The following is a 21,242-nucleotide window of genomic DNA, read 5'->3' as shown; positions in this document are numbered from 1 at the left end:
AGTTTTTTTCGATATTTTAGCTCAAAACAGAAGTAAACGCATTGTTGATCTAGAAAAAAAAATTATTTTGAAATTTATGCTTTACAATTGTTAGCGTGATATGAAAAATTAGTAGCTCATATTTACCCTCATTTTGAAAAATATTTTATAAACTTTTAAATTTTACTTTAAATTTATAATTTTAGAAACACTGCTTACCAAACATAAGATATTAAATTTTAAATAAGCCTTTTGTGAAAAAAAATTATGTCCAAATCACTCGGATACTTAATTTTAAAAATAAATAAATAATGAAGCTTAAATAAAAATTTAACACAGATTTTTACAATTTATGCACATGAATATTTTAATTAATTTAAATTTATTAGTTTCTTTTTTCTAAATAAATTGTGTTAATACATACTTTACACTTCACTTATTCTTCATTTACATGCATACTTTTGCTCTCAATTCTTCTAATTTTAAATTTTTAAAAAAAATTACATTTGATATTGAAAATTATATTTCAATAATTTTTTTTAAAATTCTGTTCTTCCATCTAACAGCAACTTATTACACTGAAAATAGTTATCATGTGTCAGTGGACAAAAAATGAGAATTCAATTAAAATGCTTCCTTTATTTTAATGCTAAAGGTAAATAAATAAAAAAAATGAGTAGTTATAAAAATCAAGTCCATTCAAATATAAATGCTACCAAAAATGAAATAATTAAAAACTCCGAATTACAATTTAACGATAGTGAAATGTTTTCATGATAAAGATTATTAAATAAATAAAAAATACTGCATAGCTATGTATAAAAATATATTCAAATAATTTAATATAATATTTAAAAATGAAACATTAAAACATAAATTTTAATAATTAAAGTATTTGCTGTATAAACATGAACTTTACGAACACATAAAATGAAATATTTATTTTCTTTATTTATTTATTGGTATTATTTCGAAATTATTTAAAATAACTTTAATTCTTAATCTTTGTTTATTGGAAAATATGATAATGGAAATATGACATAATAATAACAATATTAACATAAAATATTTTTTAAAAGAGTATCAATATCAATAGAGTTTTGAAGATAACTTCTGATGTCAATAGATAAGAAAAAAATTTTTTTTGTCAAAATTTTAATTATAGCTACATTAACGCGTAGGCATAAAACACTTATTTTTTTAATTTTTTATATTCATATTTTTCCTTTTAAGCTGATATTTGATATTCTAGTACAACTTTGTGTAGGGGTAAAACGTAAGTTTATAGATGTTTTGAATTCAAGAGTTGAATCAAGAGAAGTTGAATGATTTCTAAGGGCATTTGTGTTTTCCAAGCAAAATATATTATAATTTTAAAAAATTACTTTTTTTAAAACCTTCAACTTTTATATTTTTTCACTTGTTTTAATTAAAAGTGTCATGAAATTCTCATGCATGCAATAACTAATAACTCATTATAAAATCAGAGCAATTTATTTACTTAAGGCAAAATATTTATTTTTTTTATTTTATAATCTAATAAATTTTTTTATAGATAAATAAAAAAATCTCTACAGAAAATGGATATTTTAAGAATAAAGTCGTTAAAATTTATGAAATCATAATGATTTAATGTTTTCAAAACGTTCTTAATGAGAAAATTCGTTGTATTGATACACCTTAGATTAGTATTTTCTTGAATATCATTTTGCACAAATAGTATTCCTCAAGTTTCTGGAGAGTCCAAAAAACTACATGGACTTCTTGTAAATTAGAGGAAATTGTTAATGCCTTTCAAACATGTTTCAAATATTTAAAATCCGAATTTCGCTGCTGCACGAAGAAATTGGCAATCAGATTGGTGTTCAATGAACCAATTTTGTACGCTCCTGGCACGATGCACAACGAATAACTTTTGATCTAATGATCAGATCTTCACGTTCTCATCCTTAATGGTTCGTGGGGGTGACCTCAAATGTGCTAACTAATTAGTGCAGACGATATTTCAAGTTACGAAATAAGGCACAAAAACTTATTTCATTGGAATTCTAACCCCCAAGATATAAGGGGGAACTTGGGAAACATGGTTTCCATAGTTTGGTCAGGAGAGCGATTCAAAGCTTGGTCCCCTTAATGTTGATTTACTTTTTGCATTTGTTTTTTGCCATATTTCGAGCTTTGATTATAACTTTTTAAGCGAATTGAAAATTTTTCGCACAGAATTATAGAACTCGTTTCTCCAAAGATATTTCCATGCAAAATATAATTTTTAGTGAATATTTATCATTTTATTTAATAACAGTTGAAAAAATTTTGAGTTGTAAGGTATACAATTTTTTAATTTCATTTTAAAGTGCATAATTTTATATGTCAAAATGCAAAGTTTAAGTTAAATCAGTTGAATACTTCCTGAGAAATCGAATTTCAAATATGCGACTACTTTAAAATTCGATTTCTCGGGAACTATTCCACCAATTTCGTTCAAATTTTGCATTTGTCATGTAAAATTACATACTTTAAAATTATGTAAAAAAATGTATACCTTACAATTCGAAATTTCTCGACTATTATTTAATAAAATAATAGAAAAAAAATGATAAGAAAGTACGAAAATGTAATTTTTGCATTGAGTTTTCTTTAGAAAAAACGAATTTCTAATTCAGTGCAAAAATGTTCTCGAGCTGTAGCGAAATACGCAAACAGTAAAATTAGCATTAAGGGGTTTAAACTTTTTATCGATCTCCTTTTTATTGTCCTCCTATGGGGACCATATTTCCCAGATTGCGACTACCCATAAATTTCGGCTGTTCAGAAATCCGAATACGTTGAAAGAAAAGGTATGTTTATTCAGAGAAAGTACGTTTTTGTGTCTGACTTCGTAACTTAAAATATAGTCTGCACAAATTAATTAGCATATATGAGGCCACCCTTTCGAACCATTAAGATTGAATCCTAGAACGTGATGATCCGATCATTATATCAAAAGTTATTCAGCATGATCCGTTTTTTTTGGGTCACTGTGCTGTTTCATTATCGTCCATGAATATCCGTCATCCTTTGAGTAAAAATGCAACCCTCTAAGGATGAATTTGATTTGCCAATGTGTCCAGGTGTTGCATGGCTTTTTGCATTCCCTTTAGAAATACCAAGGCACCACTCCAGACCAGCAGAACATGTATGATACTCCCATTAGGCAGTGCGAACAAGGCAAGAGAAAATCTCCCAAGTTTCTAATTTTTTGGTTGCTGATTGATATGAATTCTGCTTCTGGCTTGCACCGACCACAGTGCTGACGTAAAAGTATCCTCACTGGTAGACAGATCATGAGTTAAAAATTAATTTGCTGTGGAATATTTTCGTGGTTTTCCTTCCATTGTAACGCAAATGCGGTTTAGTTCCATTGAAAAAGTGCTCCACGAAGGCTAGTTTGTTCCAATGCTTGATCCAGAAGTTCCCTTGTCTTTTAGGTTAGGTTCAAAATCACGGATTTGAACATTGATAGCAAATTCAGAATTGGGTTGGTTGTACAACGGTTATAAAATAAACTAGAACTCTCGTATTGTCTATTCTTCCGAGGGGAGTGCAAGGTGTGCACTTTCTCCATATTTTGCGTTAGATAAATAAATAATAGGTTTAGAATAGAAATAGATTTAAACGATTCTAAACAAAATTGTTTAAATCTATTTTTAACAAATATCACTCCATAATTTTACGTCAGATGAAAATCAAGAGTAAACTAAAATTAGTATTATGTGATTTTATTAAAAAGAATTGAAACGAAAGATTTTTTCAAAATATGAATTTAGGAAGTTTTGAGCCTTGTAAACTATATTAAACAGTTAAGAAAAGCGGCAGAGACCTGCAAATTATCCCACTAACCTAATAAGGAGATTGAATGACCTTCATCCAAAGGTAAGAGTTATTTATCGCGTGCTCTACATGAAAATCAATCTAACAGCGTTCGTGCACATTTTTTTTTTACTCTATGTAAAACGATTAACTGAATCTGAATGGAAACGCTTCCCACATATTTATCACTTATCCCTATTTTTATGGTCAAAAATTTGATTTGAATATTATTGTATCTGTTAAATTTCTTCTAATCTCTAAAGAGGGAAAAATTTCTAAGCATAAACAACAGTTGTATCAAGGAGGAAAATTTTAGGAGAGCTGTCCCCTTAAATTGTAACGAAATAAAATAAATAAATATTCAATAATAATGAAACAATTTACCTTTTTTGTTGTTGCTATTTCTAAACATGTAACTGTTATAGATCCCTTTATCCTGGACCGAATACCCTTAAATAATAAAAATATTTAACCACCATTTTAACTGTAAGCGAATGCAGAGGAAGAGATGTATTCAAAAAATGTATTCTACTCTCCCCGATCACAGTGCGGACGTCAAATATCCTCAATAGAAGACGGATCATGGGGTAGAATCCCCTTGCCATCAAGCTAACGTGGTTTTCCTCTCCATGTAACACAAACGTGGGTTAGTTCAACCAAAAAGTCATCCGCGAAAGGCTAGTTTGTCCCAATGCTTGATACTGAATCTCCCTTGCCTTCTGGGTAGGGTTCAAAATTATAAGGCTATAAAGTTGAACAATGTTAGTTGTAAACTCAGAATTGGGTCAGCCGATCAACGTCGGTTATAAAACAAATTAAAAATATGATAAAGCAAAGAGGGAGATTTTGATGGAATTAGTCCCCTTGAATTGAGAAAAAAAAATCGTTTGCTTTTGTTACAAATTTTTAAAATATGGATAAGTAACAAGTATATTACATCGTACTTTGAAGCTCTAATAAGTAAATTATTTCTCGAGAGTGATACTTATTATCCCTTTTATTTTTAAGACCTTGAATAAGTATTTACCTGATTTAGATGATGATTCGTCACAGCTATCATATTCACTATCTTCTTCTGGTATCACTTCTAACTCATCAGTATAGTATGAGAACCGCTGAGGATCATTTACATAAGAAGATTTATTTTCAGGAAACTGTCCTTGAATATGCTCTTGTTCGTCTCCAGAGTCATCATTAAAAAGCATTTCTTCCACATAATATTCTGGAAAATTTGCTTTATGAACTACAAAGTCTTCAGATCCGTACTCTGGCTCATTACTGTCATCGGGGGAAACAGATCTAATCTCTTTTTGTTTATTTTTGAATCCTTTTCGGATTGTACCATTACTGTTACCATTCACAACTACATAATTAGAACTTTTTTTACTTGTTTGATCACATTTTGAATCTGCATTTGTGATCAAAGGCCTACTCGATTTTAAATTCTCGAAAATCCCCGAAAGTTGCGTTATTTTTAAATTGTTATCAATGGCACTTTTGGAATCGAAAAAGTCATTAGTTTGGCTAGTGTGTTTTAAATGAGATGAAGAATTGTCTGTAAGTAGATTTTCGTCAGGTGCCTCGAATGAGGGATTAAAATTGCTAAGAAGTGATGATTCTTTATTAGAGGAAACATGTTGAGATAAAAAATGATCACTTGTTGTCAATTTAGCAGTGTTTTGGCACCATGAATTGCTGTATTTTTTAACAAAGTTAGGATCTTTTTTATCTTGTCCAGTAGAAGTATTCCTTGAAATACACAGATATTTCACATTAGTTAGTATATTGTCTACACTAGGGACGTCATTTGTTGTTCTCTTTTCTGCATCAGAAAACTCACAGTCTGTTGAGTAAGTCTTATCTATTTGACTTTGAAAAAATCGTAAGTTTTCTTTAAATCCTACTGTTGCATTATTTTGAAGGGAGTTAGAAGTCATCTCAATCTTCATTAAGTGATATCTTCAAACAACTATAATATGCACCTATAAAAAAATATAATTACTGTTACAGTTTTTAACAAAAATAAAATTTTCAAAAAAATTAAGTGTGATACATTTTTTATAACTATAAATGGCACTTCAAGGAAGTAATATCATAAAATTTTTATTTCTTTAAAATTTGGCGACCTACTTCTGTAAAATTTTGGATTTTGTTAAATAAAATTACGTAAAACTAAAATTTTGTCCGAAAATATTTATACTTTAGAATTAGGCTGTTTTTTTAACTATTAATAAAATAAATAATAAAATACAATGAATAATTAAAAAAAAATAATTTTTTACTTGGAATTTTCTTGGATAAATGAGTTGTACACAAAAAGTTTGTCATTCACTTAACGAGTTCAAGAGATCTAGCGAAACACGTAAAAAGTAAAATTAGCATTTAGAAGGCCAAACGTTTAACCACACCCTGACCAAACTTTTGGGATGTATTTAACTTATTTCCTATAACAGCAGATAATCTTATTTTCCAGACTGCATCAAAGAATACTAATTCATCGAAAAAAGGTATGTTTATACAGAGAAAGTACGTTTTGATACATGATTCCACAACTTATAACTATAAATGGCACTTCAAGGAAGTAATATCATAAAATTTTTATTTCTTTAAAATTTGGCGACCTACTTCTGTAAAATTTTGGATTTTGTTAAATAAAATTACGTAAAACTAAAATTTTGTCCGAAAATATTTATACTTTAGAATTAGGCTGTTTTTTTAACTATTAATAAAATAAATAATAAAATACAATGAATAATTAAAAAAAAATAATTTTTTACTTGGAATTTTCTTGGATAAATGAGTTGTACACAAAAAGTTTGTCATTCACTTAACGAGTTCAAGAGATCTAGCGAAACACGTAAAAAGTAAAATTAGCATTTAGAAGGCCAAACGTTTAACCACACCCTGACCAAACTTTTGGGAAGTATTTAACTTATTTCCTATAACAGCAGATAATCTTATTTTCCAGACTGCATCAAAGAATACTAATTCATCGAAAAAAGGTATGTTTATACAGAGAAAGTACGTTTTGATACATGATTCCACAACTTAAAAATACTATCAGCACTAATTAATTATATTTAAGGTTAGGCCTTCTCCATCAAGATTGAATCTTAGTACGTGAAAATCCGATCATTAGCTATGAAAAAATTATAAGAGAACCTGAGATGTCCTATTATTGATTTTCGTAAATATGAGATAGTAAAAAAAAAATTTTTTTTATCAATCATAGATTTTTAGTTATTGTTGATTTTTTATAATCTTCTTTCACTTCGCAATTTATCTGTTTTACAAAAAATTTTAGAAATATTTACAACTCATTTCATTCAAATTAAGACATCACCATAAATTTAACGTTAATAAAGGCGCTTCTAAAGTATGAATACAATAATTATTTTTTTATCTAATTTTAAACCACGTAAGTTTAAGCTACGAAAAAAAATGGGATCATTGCAATAGTTCTCAAGAAATAAAAATACAACTTTTTTAAGTTTAATGCTCAAACTTTTCGACTGATTCTGTCCAAAATATTGATTCTCACATTTAAAATTAAACAATTTAAATATTTTTAATTAAACATTTCTTTAGGTCAATATTATTTTAATCATTACTAAAATAAACAAAAAATGATAAATAATTATTTATATATGAAAATATCTCTAACGTAACGAATTTCATAATTGTGTGCAAAATACAGTTTTAATTTGCTTTAATAGAGCCAGGGATATGACAAAATACGTTAAATATAAAATTAATATGAAGGGTCTTTAACTTTCGACTCTTTTTAAGACATTTACCAGATTATGGTTTCTCATTTTAACATTGAGAATAAAAATTCCAAATCACTGAAAAAGCGAGAGAAATAAAGAGAAAATGTATATTTGTGTGTTTTATTTTGCGATTAATATATGGTCTGTGTCATCGTAAATAATCAAAATCCGTTTTTACGCGAAATTACTAGTAAAATTGAGATGTGTCTGAGAGCATCTTTAATTTCGTCCTCTCACTAGTTATTTATTCGCGTTCTTACTGGAGAGATTTAAAATGACGAGAATTTAAATTTCATTTTAGTTATTTACAGAAAGTTTCATTGAATACGCATTTTTACTACAAGCTTAAAAGTAAATTACCAAATTACACTTAGAAATGATTTCTAGGTGTAAAATAAATCGAGTAAGCGAATCGATAAATAAATCGGCAGATCAGTTGAATTACTCAGTGGAATTTCGAACGAATTAATCAGATAATCGATGAAGAAGTGAAGAAATAAATCTGGAAAGATATGGATCAGCGTATCAAAATATCAATGAATTAGAAAGCCAATGAATCAATAAAGCTTATCAACAAGTCGAAGAATTGCTGATTCGTTATTTTGCAGTTATACTTGTTATTCACCTATTCACTAACTGTTGTTACTGTTATTTACCTATTCATTAACTGATGTTTCTGTTATTCACTAATTTATCGTTGAATCATTGATTCGTTAAATCGTTCTTCCGTTGATTCAGTGGTTTTTTGATTCTACCATTCATTGAGTTTCAATTTCAATAACACATGATTCATTTATTCACATCTCGTTAAATCACTGATTCATTCCTCGATTTTTCTCATTCGATTTATCCATCAATACCTTTATGGACTTGTCGAACCAATGATTTACAGTTTTACTGAAATGCTGATTCGTTCATTCCTGGATTCTTTAACACACTCAAGCCCACATTTAATGCTTCTGTGATAAATTGCTTTTTTTCATTGATTCGCTGATTCATAGATTCGGTCATTTATTGATTAACTGATTTATTTAATTTTCGGATTCATTCATTCACACATTCATTATTCTTTGATTCGTCAACTCATTCGTTAGTTCATTGTCCTGTTGAATTTGTCCAGTCTTCAAATTTCTAATTCATTGATTCGCTTTTAATCGATTTGATGATTTAATGATTTGCTCATTCTCTGATTCACTTTTATTCTGACTTATTTGAGTCATTTGGCTTTTTTACTGTTATACATATAGTAAGATCGAACTGAAAATTATTGCATATAAACGAAATAAAATTTTAATCTTTCTTAACCTTCCTAGTAGGAACGCAAAATTAGAAATGCTTCTTAGCATTTTCACCTGTGATAGCGCGTAAAAATGGATTTCGACTATTTACTGTGACATCGAAATTAATATTGCGCATATTCCTTCAACCATTAAAATCTTATCATAGTTAGAACAAAAATTATTGAAATCTCCCTCTTTTATGTCCACTGTTTAAATTTGGTGCCCCGATTATTGAAGTTCAAAAATAAATCTAAAAGACAAATAACTATAAAAATAGAACCTGTCAATGATCGAATAACCATCCACAAAACGAGACTCATTCACCTTCCATTCATCGATAACCCAGAATTTCTGTTTGATAGAAATGCCAAGAGAGAGATATGTTACAGATCTTTTATCATTATTTTTTATTTTATTTGCTTTCTTTAATGAAGAAGAAACAGGTTAACAGATTAATCATGATTATGGGATTATAACTTATGGAAAAGTTGTTTAATCTCGTAAGCAACTTAGTAATTACTTTCAGTTAATATCTGAGGAATACGTATTTAGTTCCTTCCAAATTAGAATTTCAGTAGAGAAAATGGATTCCTTCAGATTAACCTACAGAGAATAAAATGAACTTGATTTTCTTACTTATTCAGTAACTAATTAATATTATGGAATTATTTTCATTTTAGTCATTTGAACTATTTTTATTGAGTCCAGTTACCAACTTTTTTAAGTTGTAAGTATTTTCAATACTTTTTCAAAGTCCATTATAATAGCTTAAAGAAGTTTTAAAAACACTCACAACCTCAAAATTTAAATTTTGATAGCTTGGTTCTGTAAATCAACATTTCAATGAATATAAATAAAACGAAAAATATTCCAAAATATCATTTACTTACTTAATGAATATGGAATCAATCAATACTCGCTAAAGAGTAGGATTAACGCAGATATTTTATTATTTGACATATTTCTTTCTGACGCTCTAATTACAAGCAAAAATATGTTTTGATGTTTTTATATTATAAAAAGCAGTCTAACAGTCACTAAAAAATCTGTCAGATTATTGGAATTATATTTTTACTAAAATATAAAATTCAAAAATAGTAGCTTGAAAATTTGTTTTTGATTAATTGATTGATTTTATAAATAATTGATTTTATAAATTAAAGAAATTTCAGTGACGAATAACTGTTTCTCCTAGATCTAAATAACTGCAAATTTGAAAAAGTATTGTTTAAAAGTGAGCTGTGTTTGAAAGATTTTAACTTTAATGGAGAAAAGACACCGGTGATTCATGCTGCTTTTCATAACCATAAATTATTAAAATGCTAAATAAACTATTTTTCACTTATTTTGACCTAAATTAATGCAAAATAATAGAAAAAAAGTATAAAAAATTTTTTAATAAAAATTCTGCACGAAGGGGCTGACGGTTAACGTGGAGGACAAATATAGAATCTTATTTTTGCCTGACTGAGAACTTGAATCTGTTTTTTCTAAGTTCTAAGTTTTGTTAAGTGCTTTTTTAAATCCCCCCCCCCCAAGTTTAGTGTGCAAGTTTACAAAAATTCATTTGCCCTCGATGTCTGTAGATATGCAAAAATTCATTTGTTGATAACGTCTTTTGGTTATCTATAGAGAGTTTTTCAATGCCTGTGGATTATTGCAAAGGATTTTCTTAGGACGATTTGCTACGTCATATTTTGAAAAAATAAATTAATATGTGCTAAATAAATATTACCCCTCTCCTTAACTTTTAGACTTACCAAGTAGCCCAAAAATATTTTCATATAAATTTGGGTATTAGAAATGGTATTCATCTATGATATTGTGCTCGGCATACGGTAAATATTATAGATAATATACAGTGCTTGGGTAGTAAAAAAATGAAGTAATGAAAACTTGGATAGGATATGTTTAAATAAAAATCCATTCATAAGTTGTTTCAAGTACATTAAAATCATGCGATTACAGCATTAAAAATGATATATTAGCAGCATGTTCTAAGGGAAATATGCAAAGAGCTGTTAACACAAATTATAAAGAGAACTATGCTTCAATTAACATTGCATAATGTTCTTGAATATAATTCATAACAAATTAAAAAAATTTTTATAACTACTTCCATTTCCCCGGACAATTTTCTTTCCTTTTCTAAATTTTGGAGAAAAAAAAAATACTAGAAAACGCTAAAAAGACTATAAAAATTTCTTTTTTTTTATCACTTTTTAAGAATAAAATATTTCAGACAATACACTATTATCTTTAAACTTATCTGCCAGCATAAAACTAAAATAATAAGTCATAAAAATATTTAATTCGAATGGCAAGAATGTTTAAAGTAAATACGACAATCCGATTTAAAATAAGTCCTTTGTGTACAATAAATAAAGAAAAGATAACTAAGAAAATGGAAATAGCTCAATGAAAAATAAACACATGTTGAATAGCCCATAAAATATTTTAGGAATAGAATTAGTAGTTTGGAAACCAGTTTCTAAACTTCATTGAGGATAAAGAAAATAAAAGATCAAACCAGTTTCATGTTAGCACCTTTCGAATTCCTTAGATATTCATTAAGAATGAAAGAAAACAAAAGAATAAACGTTTGTTATGTTCGTTCGTTTAATGCATCTGTCAGGGGTCGAAATTGTGCTAAACTTACAGGACAAATACTTTTTTAACATTAAAAGAGGATCGTGATCTGTTTACAACTGAGAAGGAAGATATTGGAAGTGACACTCGCCTATCGGGCAAAATTTTTTTTACAAATTATTTTTTATGTTCTGAAGTTATATGTAAAATTTATTTCATTTATTTCGAAATCATTTTTAGTTATTAATTCTGAAAAACAAATGTTTTTACCATATACTCGTCTCCAAGTTTAATTCTTTCCGTAGACGAAGAGCATTGCTGCCATAAAAGAATACTTTAATTTTAAATTAACGACTTTTCTCCTTAATCAAAATATGAAAAACTCAAAAACTTTAAAAGACCATATTTAAAAGATTAAATTAATAAACTAAAATAAAAATTCGATCATTTTGAGTAAAAAATTAGAAAATTCCTGCATAATTCAGCATTTAAGAGTATTTTTTATAATAATGATTTATTAGTTGCTGGATTAGAATTTAACGAGAAATCGTTTGAAATAAAAATTTTTGTAAGTGTCTTTAACTTATAAAAAATTAATTTCAATGTATAATATACAGTAATCAACTATAATATTTATCTCGCTCTTGGAGAAATTCCTTCGGTTCTTTACAAATAGTTTATGAGTTAAAAATTATTAGCCTTCTACTATTACAGCAATTTTTTTAAAAAGGAAATGCTGTTTTTACTGAGATATATTGTAATACTGTATATTGAGAAATATTTACGTGAAAAAAGAAATTCAACAAAAATTAGCATTTTCAATACTAATGTTATATCTGTCCTACTCTATGGATCACTACTAGATACTATGGTAAAACTTCAAGTATTTGTTAACAACAGTTAAGAAAAAATCTTATGCATCAATTGGTTTCATAAAATTTGTAACGCAGAAGTAAAATTTATATAATTTGTAACGTGGATTCGGTTTTCGGCCACCATTGCAGCTATTATTTCGAAACTTTTCATTCTTCCGATAATGTTATAAATTCTCTAAACGCTTGATTGAGAACAATTTAAATAGTTGACTATAAATTTTCACCATGTTGATGTAAGTCAGATTGATGCCTTGTAGATTTTTTTATTTTGGAATATCACGTAAACATCCCATCTTAAAGCAAATTCCAAGCATAAAACAGTGAGAAAAAGTATTTTTAAACAATCGTCTGCAATACATGTAAAACTCTCTTAAGCTTCTCGCTAATTTTTAAAAACGAATATTATCATAATATATTCAGATGTAACAATAATTTTTTTAATTTTCCTTTTTTTTAAAAAATGAGCAAATTTTAAGAAAGTGTCAAAATTTGTTTGAAAATAAGTCCCTCACAAAAATATTGTTTGCTTACATGTATTATATAATACTTAATATAAAGTGTATATTAAGTGGAAAATAATATATTTTCATCTGATGATAAAAATGAATTATTCTAATATTTTGAATCTGAATCGTACAAGGCAGACTCAGAATACGAGAAATAGAGCGTGATATTTTAAATCCTCTGTCCATTTCTTCTGAGAAAATTATACCAATAGAATTTTGCAATTAGCATTTTTAAAAGAAGCTAAAGTATTCATTTGTCTGCTTTTAGATTTTTAATAAATACACGCATTGTCATAAAAATTAGCGCATCAAGAAAAAGAAATCAGAATAAAACCAAGATCTACGTACTTAAATACAACGTTGATATAAGTATGTGATTAAAAAATTCAAAGCAAAATGATCATTTACTGCAGGAAAAAATACAAATGAATGGAGGGGTCCCTCTCTATCGTGAATGCAGGATGGGATACAGCCGGGCATTGAGGCATGCTAGTCCCTTATGATGTCTGTCCTGTGGTAACTCAGTCATAGTTGCTGCAAAAACACAGCTAAATCGACTAAACTCAGAGGCTTTCCATATTGTCAGCCCAAATGGTGCCAGATATCTTCGTTCAGGGACAAATGTGGGAGTGAGTAGGCCAAGGAAGGGTGGTAATGTGGCGGATACTCTTGCTATATTGATCGAGTATTGAACTTTAGAAAAAAGGAGCCTTGCATTGAGTGTCATCATATGTAGCTGGAGGATGTCACGAACATACCTTTGGGCTGTCATGACGCCGTTTTTTAATATTAGCGGTGATCGTGTGAGTATGCGATAGCCCCCGTACCATCACCCAAAACGTAAAAGCGATGTGCTGCTGTACAGCAGAGGCAGGATTGATTTCCATTCACCCTCCGTTTAAAGTGGTTTCGCTCGACAAGATTAGACTGCAACTGAATGGAATCAGAACGTCTTCAGTGATGAATCCAGATTAAAATTGGTCGGTGATATCCATCGTGTACGAGTATGGAGGTGAACTCTTTAGTCCTGTCGTTACTGTACAGGAGCATACAGCTTCAACAGCTGATATAATAGTATGAGGTGCCATCGGAAATGACACACGATCACCTTTAATACTGATCCATGTCACAATGACAGCCCAGCGGTACGTTCGTGTCCTCCTTCAACCATATATATTGTCACCCGTGATAAGGTTCCAAGAAGCCATTTCTTAACAAGAAAATGCTCGTCCAAACACAGAAAGGATGTCACAAGAATGCCTCAGACACCTTGCCATCTTTCTGTGGCCTGCTTGGTCCCCAGATTTATTATCAAACGAGCACCACTGAGACCACTTGGGACAGCAAGTTAGACAGCCTCCAAGTTTAGTAGATCGGTGTTTTTACCACAACTGTGGAACAAAGTGCCGCAGGTCATCATAAGGTATTTGCAGGCCTCGACCGTATCGCATCCAGCGTTCGCGTTGACTGTGGTCCAAGAGGATATTTAAACCTCCATTCATTTGCATTTTTTTCCTGCAATAAATAATAATTTTGCTTTGATTTCTTAATCTCTTACTTTTATCAAGGTTGTACTTGTGTACAAGGTAAAATTTCGTTTAATTTTGACAACTCTTTCTAGATGCACTAATTTTTATCCCAATGAATGTATCTTCATTTTTGGTTAAAAGAAATTTTTAGCTTTATTCTAAATCGGTTTTTTATCAGTTTAAACAATAATATAAATGTTAAAAAATCTAAAAACACGCAAATGTAGAGTATTAAATTATTTACTCTAAACCACTTAGTACATAACTTTATTATTTGCATTTTTAAGAAGAAATCCACCAAAGTTCTAAAAATTATCAAGCTCTTTTTCTCCTACTTTAATAAAGCGATGCCTATATTTTTGACCGGTTTCGAAAGTGTAAGCGCAATTGTAAATTATGAGTGGCAACAGTGATTATTTAGTTCGAATGCAAGCACCTTGGTGACCGTAAGCGCATATTTATTGTAAAAATGAAGAATGGCTACAGCGGTTATGTTTTAGTTTCAGTTTCATTTTTGTGATGTAAAGATTATTATTTTCTAGAACGTAGATACGAAATGTACGTGAATGTAGTAAGTTACGAGTGTACTTATATTATCAATAAATATTGTTTTTGTTTTCTATAAAGACTTTATTAATGTTAATTCAACAACATACGAAGACAACAAAATCAGAAGTGGGATTCATTCGAAACGTTTTACATCGTCAGAAAGTTTACCGTGAGTACAAAATGGCTATTTTCGTTAATGCAAGAAAATGCGATTTAAATATATTAGCTGAAGAACTGGGGGAAGATGTTAATGATACTCATAAAATAAGCGATTGAAAAAGGATAATTTTGATAAGCAAAGAATATGATGAAGATAGTGTCAAAGAATGGTTGAAAACTATAATAAGTGAAAGAAAGGAAAAGGAAGAAGAACGTAAATGCCAAGAAGAAATTGAAGAACGTAAACGACAAGAAGAAATTGAAGAACGCAAACAAGACGAGGTAAGAAAAATTGAAATGGAACTTGAATTACAAAAATTACACATTGAATGAGAGAATAGCTCAGCTAATTCCGTCACCAATCAAAATATTACTAGTACACCAATAAAATCAAGATTAGAACTTCATCATTTGATTCAAAAATTTAACCCTGATGAAAATGATGTCAGTTTATATTTAATTATGTTTGCACGTTTGGCTAAACAGGCAGATATATTCGAAAATTCTTGCGTTACTCACTTGCTTGGCTTACTTCCTAACGACGTAGCTCAATTAATTGCCAGAGAAACAGAAGAAATTGCAAACCATTATAAAAAAGTTAAGCAGATTTTATTAAAGCGGTTTAAATTAACGCCTGAAAAATTTCGCCAAAAGTTTTTCATGCATCATAAAAATGTAGGAAGTTCATGGAAAAATTTTGCCTGCGAATTAAAAAGTTTTTTTAACGAATGGATAAATGGAGTTAAAGTAGATAGTTTTGAAAAGTTGAGAGATCTTATTATAGTGGATCAGATAAAACGTAAAGTGTCGCAAGAAGTAAAAGATAATTTTATTGATGATTGGTCTAGGTTCATTAATCCAGATGATTTAGTAGAAAAACTGGATGATTATGAAATTTTGAGATCAACTTACAAGAATAAACAACCGCGTAAGGAAGGATTTTTCGACAAACGGAACTCCATTAAAGATGATACAATTGCTACGTACAGCGAAAAGAAAAAATTATACCGTATAACACATATGAAAGAGGTGAGCCAAAATGCTTCAACTGTAACAATTTTGGACATATTTCTAAGGACTGCCCGTTACCAAAACCAGTTATAATTTGTCGAAAATGCAATAGAACAGGTCACATAGCCAAAAATTGCTTTTCTAAAGCTGAAGGTAATTGTTCAAGAGATAAAAGTTTATTTGTTACGCAAGGCGAAAATACCGAAGAGAGTGCTTCATACTTGAAAAAGGCAAAACGTAATAATCGTGACGAAGTACAGGCTTTAATTGATACCGGCAGTTCTTACTGTCTTCTTAAGATGTGAGTTGCTCAGAAACTTGAACTGAAACTTGAACCTGCTATCAATGAATTGTATGTTTTTGGAAATCAAAAGGTTCCTGCAGTAACCACTATTGCAAAGATTGAAGCTGATATTGATGTCGATAATGTAAAAGGCAAAGGAATAAGTATTTATGTTGTTCCTGATAATGCGCAGCCAGTTGATCTAATTATCGGACGAACATGGCCTGACCTACCATACATCGCTTATGCAGAATAGGAAAAAGATTTCATATCGGATATCGGGAAGTTAAAGTTCTTGAGGCACCTGAATTACAGAAATATAGAGTCAATCTAATTAGATCTCAAGCAGAGGATATCGAAAATGGACTAATTATGATGGAGAATCCTTCCGAAGACATTGGTTGTTTACTGGAGGTTAAAAATGGAAAAACGAGCATTCCTTTGGCAAATATCGGGCACAGAAATGTCAGGCTTTCAAGAGGTCAATGTGATGGAAGGGCAGAAGTTGTTGAATTGTGCTCAGTAGTAGAATTTAAAGAAAATGTCTTAAGTTCATCTAGCAGTAATAGTTCAAAAGAAAAAGCTCCTACTAAATTGAGCGACATGATAGTTGACTCTAATATTGATAATGAACAGAAGCAAGAATTGCTCCAACTATTGAATGAATATAGAGATTGTTTTGCCATGGACATTTCTGAGCTAGGGTGTACTAACTTAACAGAAATGGATATTAGAGAAGTTGAAGGGTCAAAGCCCATTTGAATGAAACCATATAAAGTGAATGCTCCTGAAAGAACAGCTATTAAAGAAATTGTAGGTGAATGGAAAGAAAATGGAATAGTGTCCGAAACAAGATCACCTTATGCAAGTCCTGTCATACTAGTTAAGAAGAAGACTGGTGAGAACCGACTAGTGGTTGACTACAGACGTCTTAACAGTCAAACTATAAAAGATAAGTTCCCATTGCCTAAAATCGATGATTTATTGGAGCAATTACGTGACTGCAATTATTTTACAACCTTAGACTTGGCGCATGGTTATCTACAAATACCCCTAACCGAAAAAGCAAAACTAAAAACAGCGTTTATAACTCCCAGATGAAACTGGACAGTTCGAGGGGATGATTTTCGGTTTAACTAATGCCCCAGCAGAATTTCAACGATTGATGTACCATGCATTAGGCCCGTTGTACAACAATGGTATATTATGCTATTTGGATGACATACTTGTTACAGCAAAAACGTGGGGAGAAATGATACGGAAGTTAACTGAAGTATTTAAAGCATTACTCTCCACAAATTTAACCCTGAAATTACCTAAATGTGAGTTTGGAAAGAAAGAAGTGGAGTATCTAGGATTTATTGTAAATAATAACGGAATGAAACCTGGATCAAGAAAAGTAGAAGCTATATCTACGTTTCCTCAACCTAAAAATGTACACGATGTAAGACGATTTCTTGGATTAACAAGTTTCTTTATAAGATTCATTCCAAACTATGCCATTAAAGCTCTATACTTAAGGCAGCTGACGAAAAAGAATGAAATTTTTAAATGGGAAAAAGACCAAGAAGAAGCTTTTGAAACCTTTAAACGTGAGTTAACGAATCAACCAATTTTGGCTCTTTATAATCCTGAAGCAAAAACTGAAGTTCACACCGATGCATTCGCAGATGGTTTAGCTGGTATGTTGCTTCAGCATGGAAACGATAACAAATGGCATTTAGTTTACTGTGTGAGTAAAAAGACGACAGAGACGGAAAATAAATATCATTCGAGTAAGCTGGAATTAATGGCAATTGTATGGACACTTGAACGACTTAGACAATTTTCGTTGGGCATCAGTTTTACTGTAGTTACGGTCAAGCTTTAATTTATATGAATGCTAAGAAATCAAATAACTCACAAATTGCACGTTGGAGTCTCCTCATTCAGGAATTTGATTTTGAAATTCGTCATAGGCCGGGTACTAAAATGTCTCACATCGATGCAATCAGTAGGGCTCCAGTTTTGAACCCTTCAGATACCCTGGGTTCTTTAATGGAAATTAAGTTGAAAGTTTGTTTAACATTGAGTGTCGAAGATCAAATACTTATGATACAGCATGCAGATAATACTTTGAAGGAATTGATTACGATTCTCAAGAAGGATGCAGAAAAGAGACCAAAGAAGAAAAACAAAAGACCTAGAATTATGTTTTTGAAGAGAAACAGACTGTTTCGTGTCATTTCGTTCATTTCGTGAAGGTGAAAAGGAAAAACTTCTTTTTGTCATACCAAAAAGCATGAGGAAAAGCATGGTTGTAAAATTTCACGACCTCATGGGACACTTTGCTGTAGATAAGACTGTGTCTAAAATCAAGGAGTTGTACTGGTTTCCTGCTATGAAGAGATACTATTACGAACTAGCCACTCCCTCTATCGGAGATCCACCGAAGCAGTAATAAAATGTAACCGTAACTCTTTACGCTTAGAACTGTTCTATGTTTATTTTTAGGCGAGGAGAAGTCCAAAGGGGCAACCGCTCCGATTCAAATTCATTATGCAAATTCCCCTGTAATTTTTCTGTAAATAGTCTTTTTTATAACTAATTAAACTCCTATTCTTATGCTAACCATTTCAGTTTTTATTGAATTTCATCATTTATTAGAAGAAAGACGGCCTCAAGAAGTTATTAGGTCAGACCCGGACAATTACGAACAGTAGGAAGGTAAGCTTTTTTACCTTAATATTATTATTATTAGTTTGAGAAGAAGCGAGGTTATTTTACAGATACGTTCGTCGCCATACATCGATGTGCTTCGAATGTTTAGTAAGCAAAGTTCCAGATGGGAAGAAACAAGGCCTTCTCCATACTATTCCGCCAGGAAAAAGACCATTTGCAATAGTACATCTTGATCACTCAGGTCCCTTTGTAATCAATTTCAAAAGAAATAAAGAATTACTTGTTATTATTGATAACATGACAAGATTTGTACATCTCTATCCTGTGAAAGACACGTCGTCTAAGAGTGTTTTGAAATCAGTGAAGAATACTTCGTTGAAGATTTTGGATTACCGAATCGCTTCATATCGGATAGAGGTTCCTGTTTCACTTCACTGGATTTTCAAAGATATTGCAACGAAAATGGCATCTTGCACACATTGAATTCTACCTCCCATCTTCAAGCAAATGGAATGGTTGAGAGAACAAATCGAACAATATTGTCCACCATAGTTACGTCGATTGAAAAAGCGGATCAAAAGGATTGGGACAGTAGGATTAAGGAAGTCGAAAGAAACTTGAGCAACACCATGAACAAAACTCTTGGGAAAATGCCTTTTGAAATTCTTCATGGCTATATACCAAGATTTAAGGATGGAATTATAAGGTTGTTTGCTGATGAAGAGGTTGAAAAATGGAATTATCCAAGGAAGCTACAACTCGAAACAAGAGAAAAAATTGAAAAAGAGCAAGAGAAAGTTAAAGCACATTATGACAAAAAGAAATCTGGAACACTAGCGTTTGATAACGGCGAAATCGTTGTAGTCAGAAGACATCCAAGGGTGACAGGGCGGTCAACGAAAACTCAACCACGGTATCGAGGACCTATGGTTGTCACAGAAGTACTTCCTAGCGATACATATAGAATCTCTCAATTAGAGGCTAATTTTATACAACGGTCGCCTATCAGTCAATTAACGGCTCATGTCTGTCAATTAAAAGCTTGGAGAAGCTGTAATGAAGATTGATTATGATAATTTCAGCGAAGATTCTGATGAAGAACCCAGAAGGCAAATGCCCAAACGAACTGTACGTAAGCCACTGAGTTATAATGATTTTATAAACTGTTAGAAACTTATCAATATTTCATATTATTAGTCCAGTTAATTTTATTGTAATGTATTTTAAAGTTTAGTTCAATTGAGGTCAATTTAAAGGTCATTATGGTCGAATGTAAGCGCAATTGCAAATTATGAATGGCAGCAGCGATTATTTAGTTCGAATGTAAGAGCCTTGGCCACCGTAAGCGCATATATATTGTAAAAACAAAGAAGGGCAACAGCGGGTATGTTTCAGTTTCGTTTTTGTGACGTGAAGATTATTTTGTAGAACGTAGATACGAAATGCACATGAATGTAGTAAGTTACGAGTGTACTTATATTATCAATAAATATTGTTTTTGTTTTCTATAAAGACTTTATTAATGTTAATTCAATAACATACGAAGCCAACAAGAGGTATGGTTGGTTAAATGACTGTAAATAATAAAAAGGTTCTAAATTCTGTACGGAATCTTCATCCGGTTTATCCCTCCGCTTCTGTTATATTTATGAGTTGATGTGTCAACAGACTCGATATTTTAGGAAGTTTTATTATTTATTATGAAGATTGTTTTTGTGTTTAAATTTACACCTAATTTTATCATTCATAAGATATTCCTGAATTTTATAAATTATAAAAATGTCAGGAGTCATAAATCAATTTCAGGAAATCAATATCATGACATAAATCAAGTGTTAGGGTTAAACTCTATAATCCATGACCATGGCCAAAGTAAGCATTTGCACTGCCCTACAACACGGCGTTATCAATTAACCTGAAAGTCATTTTAAAATAATTTCGCTTTTCTTTTATCGCACATTGTATTTGAAGCCATTACAGTAAAAGGATAAAAATCTTTTCAATGAAATTGTAGGGTTCCATTCCACTTCACTAGATCGAAGGTAATACCGAACCTGCAGCCTGTCATCGAGAACATCCTGATTTTCCTTCTGCTTTCGAAAATTAGTTGTAACCGACTGCAAGATACAGATGTCATTTTTGTTATCGCGCACTTTTTCCAGCATATATAAACTCTGCAAAACCACAAAGTATCAAGGGGAC

General features: G+C 30.6%; 1 protein-coding gene across 2 annotated transcripts in view; it reads right to left on the bottom strand.

Annotated features, from left to right (window-relative positions):
* Positions 1 to 21,242, bottom strand: part of LOC107452510 (uncharacterized) — a 136,251-nt gene that overhangs the window by 79,469 nt on the left and 35,540 nt on the right. For both annotated transcript variants that reach the window (XM_071187592.2, XM_071187593.2), the window contains one exon: positions 4,856 to 5,810. In XM_071187592.2, the coding sequence (XP_071043693.2) occupies positions 4,856 to 5,777 (922 nt within the window). In that variant the 5' untranslated portion in view covers positions 5,778 to 5,810. The remainder of the gene's footprint in view (positions 1 to 4,855; positions 5,811 to 21,242) is intronic.

Source organism: Parasteatoda tepidariorum, chromosome 11, assembly GCF_982258835.1.
Source record: "Parasteatoda tepidariorum strain Cologne lab strain chromosome 11, Ptep-v5.0, whole genome shotgun sequence".
Classification (NCBI taxonomy): Eukaryota; Metazoa; Arthropoda; class Arachnida; order Araneae; family Theridiidae; genus Parasteatoda; species Parasteatoda tepidariorum.
This window is presented reverse-complemented; position numbering and strand designations above follow the sequence as displayed.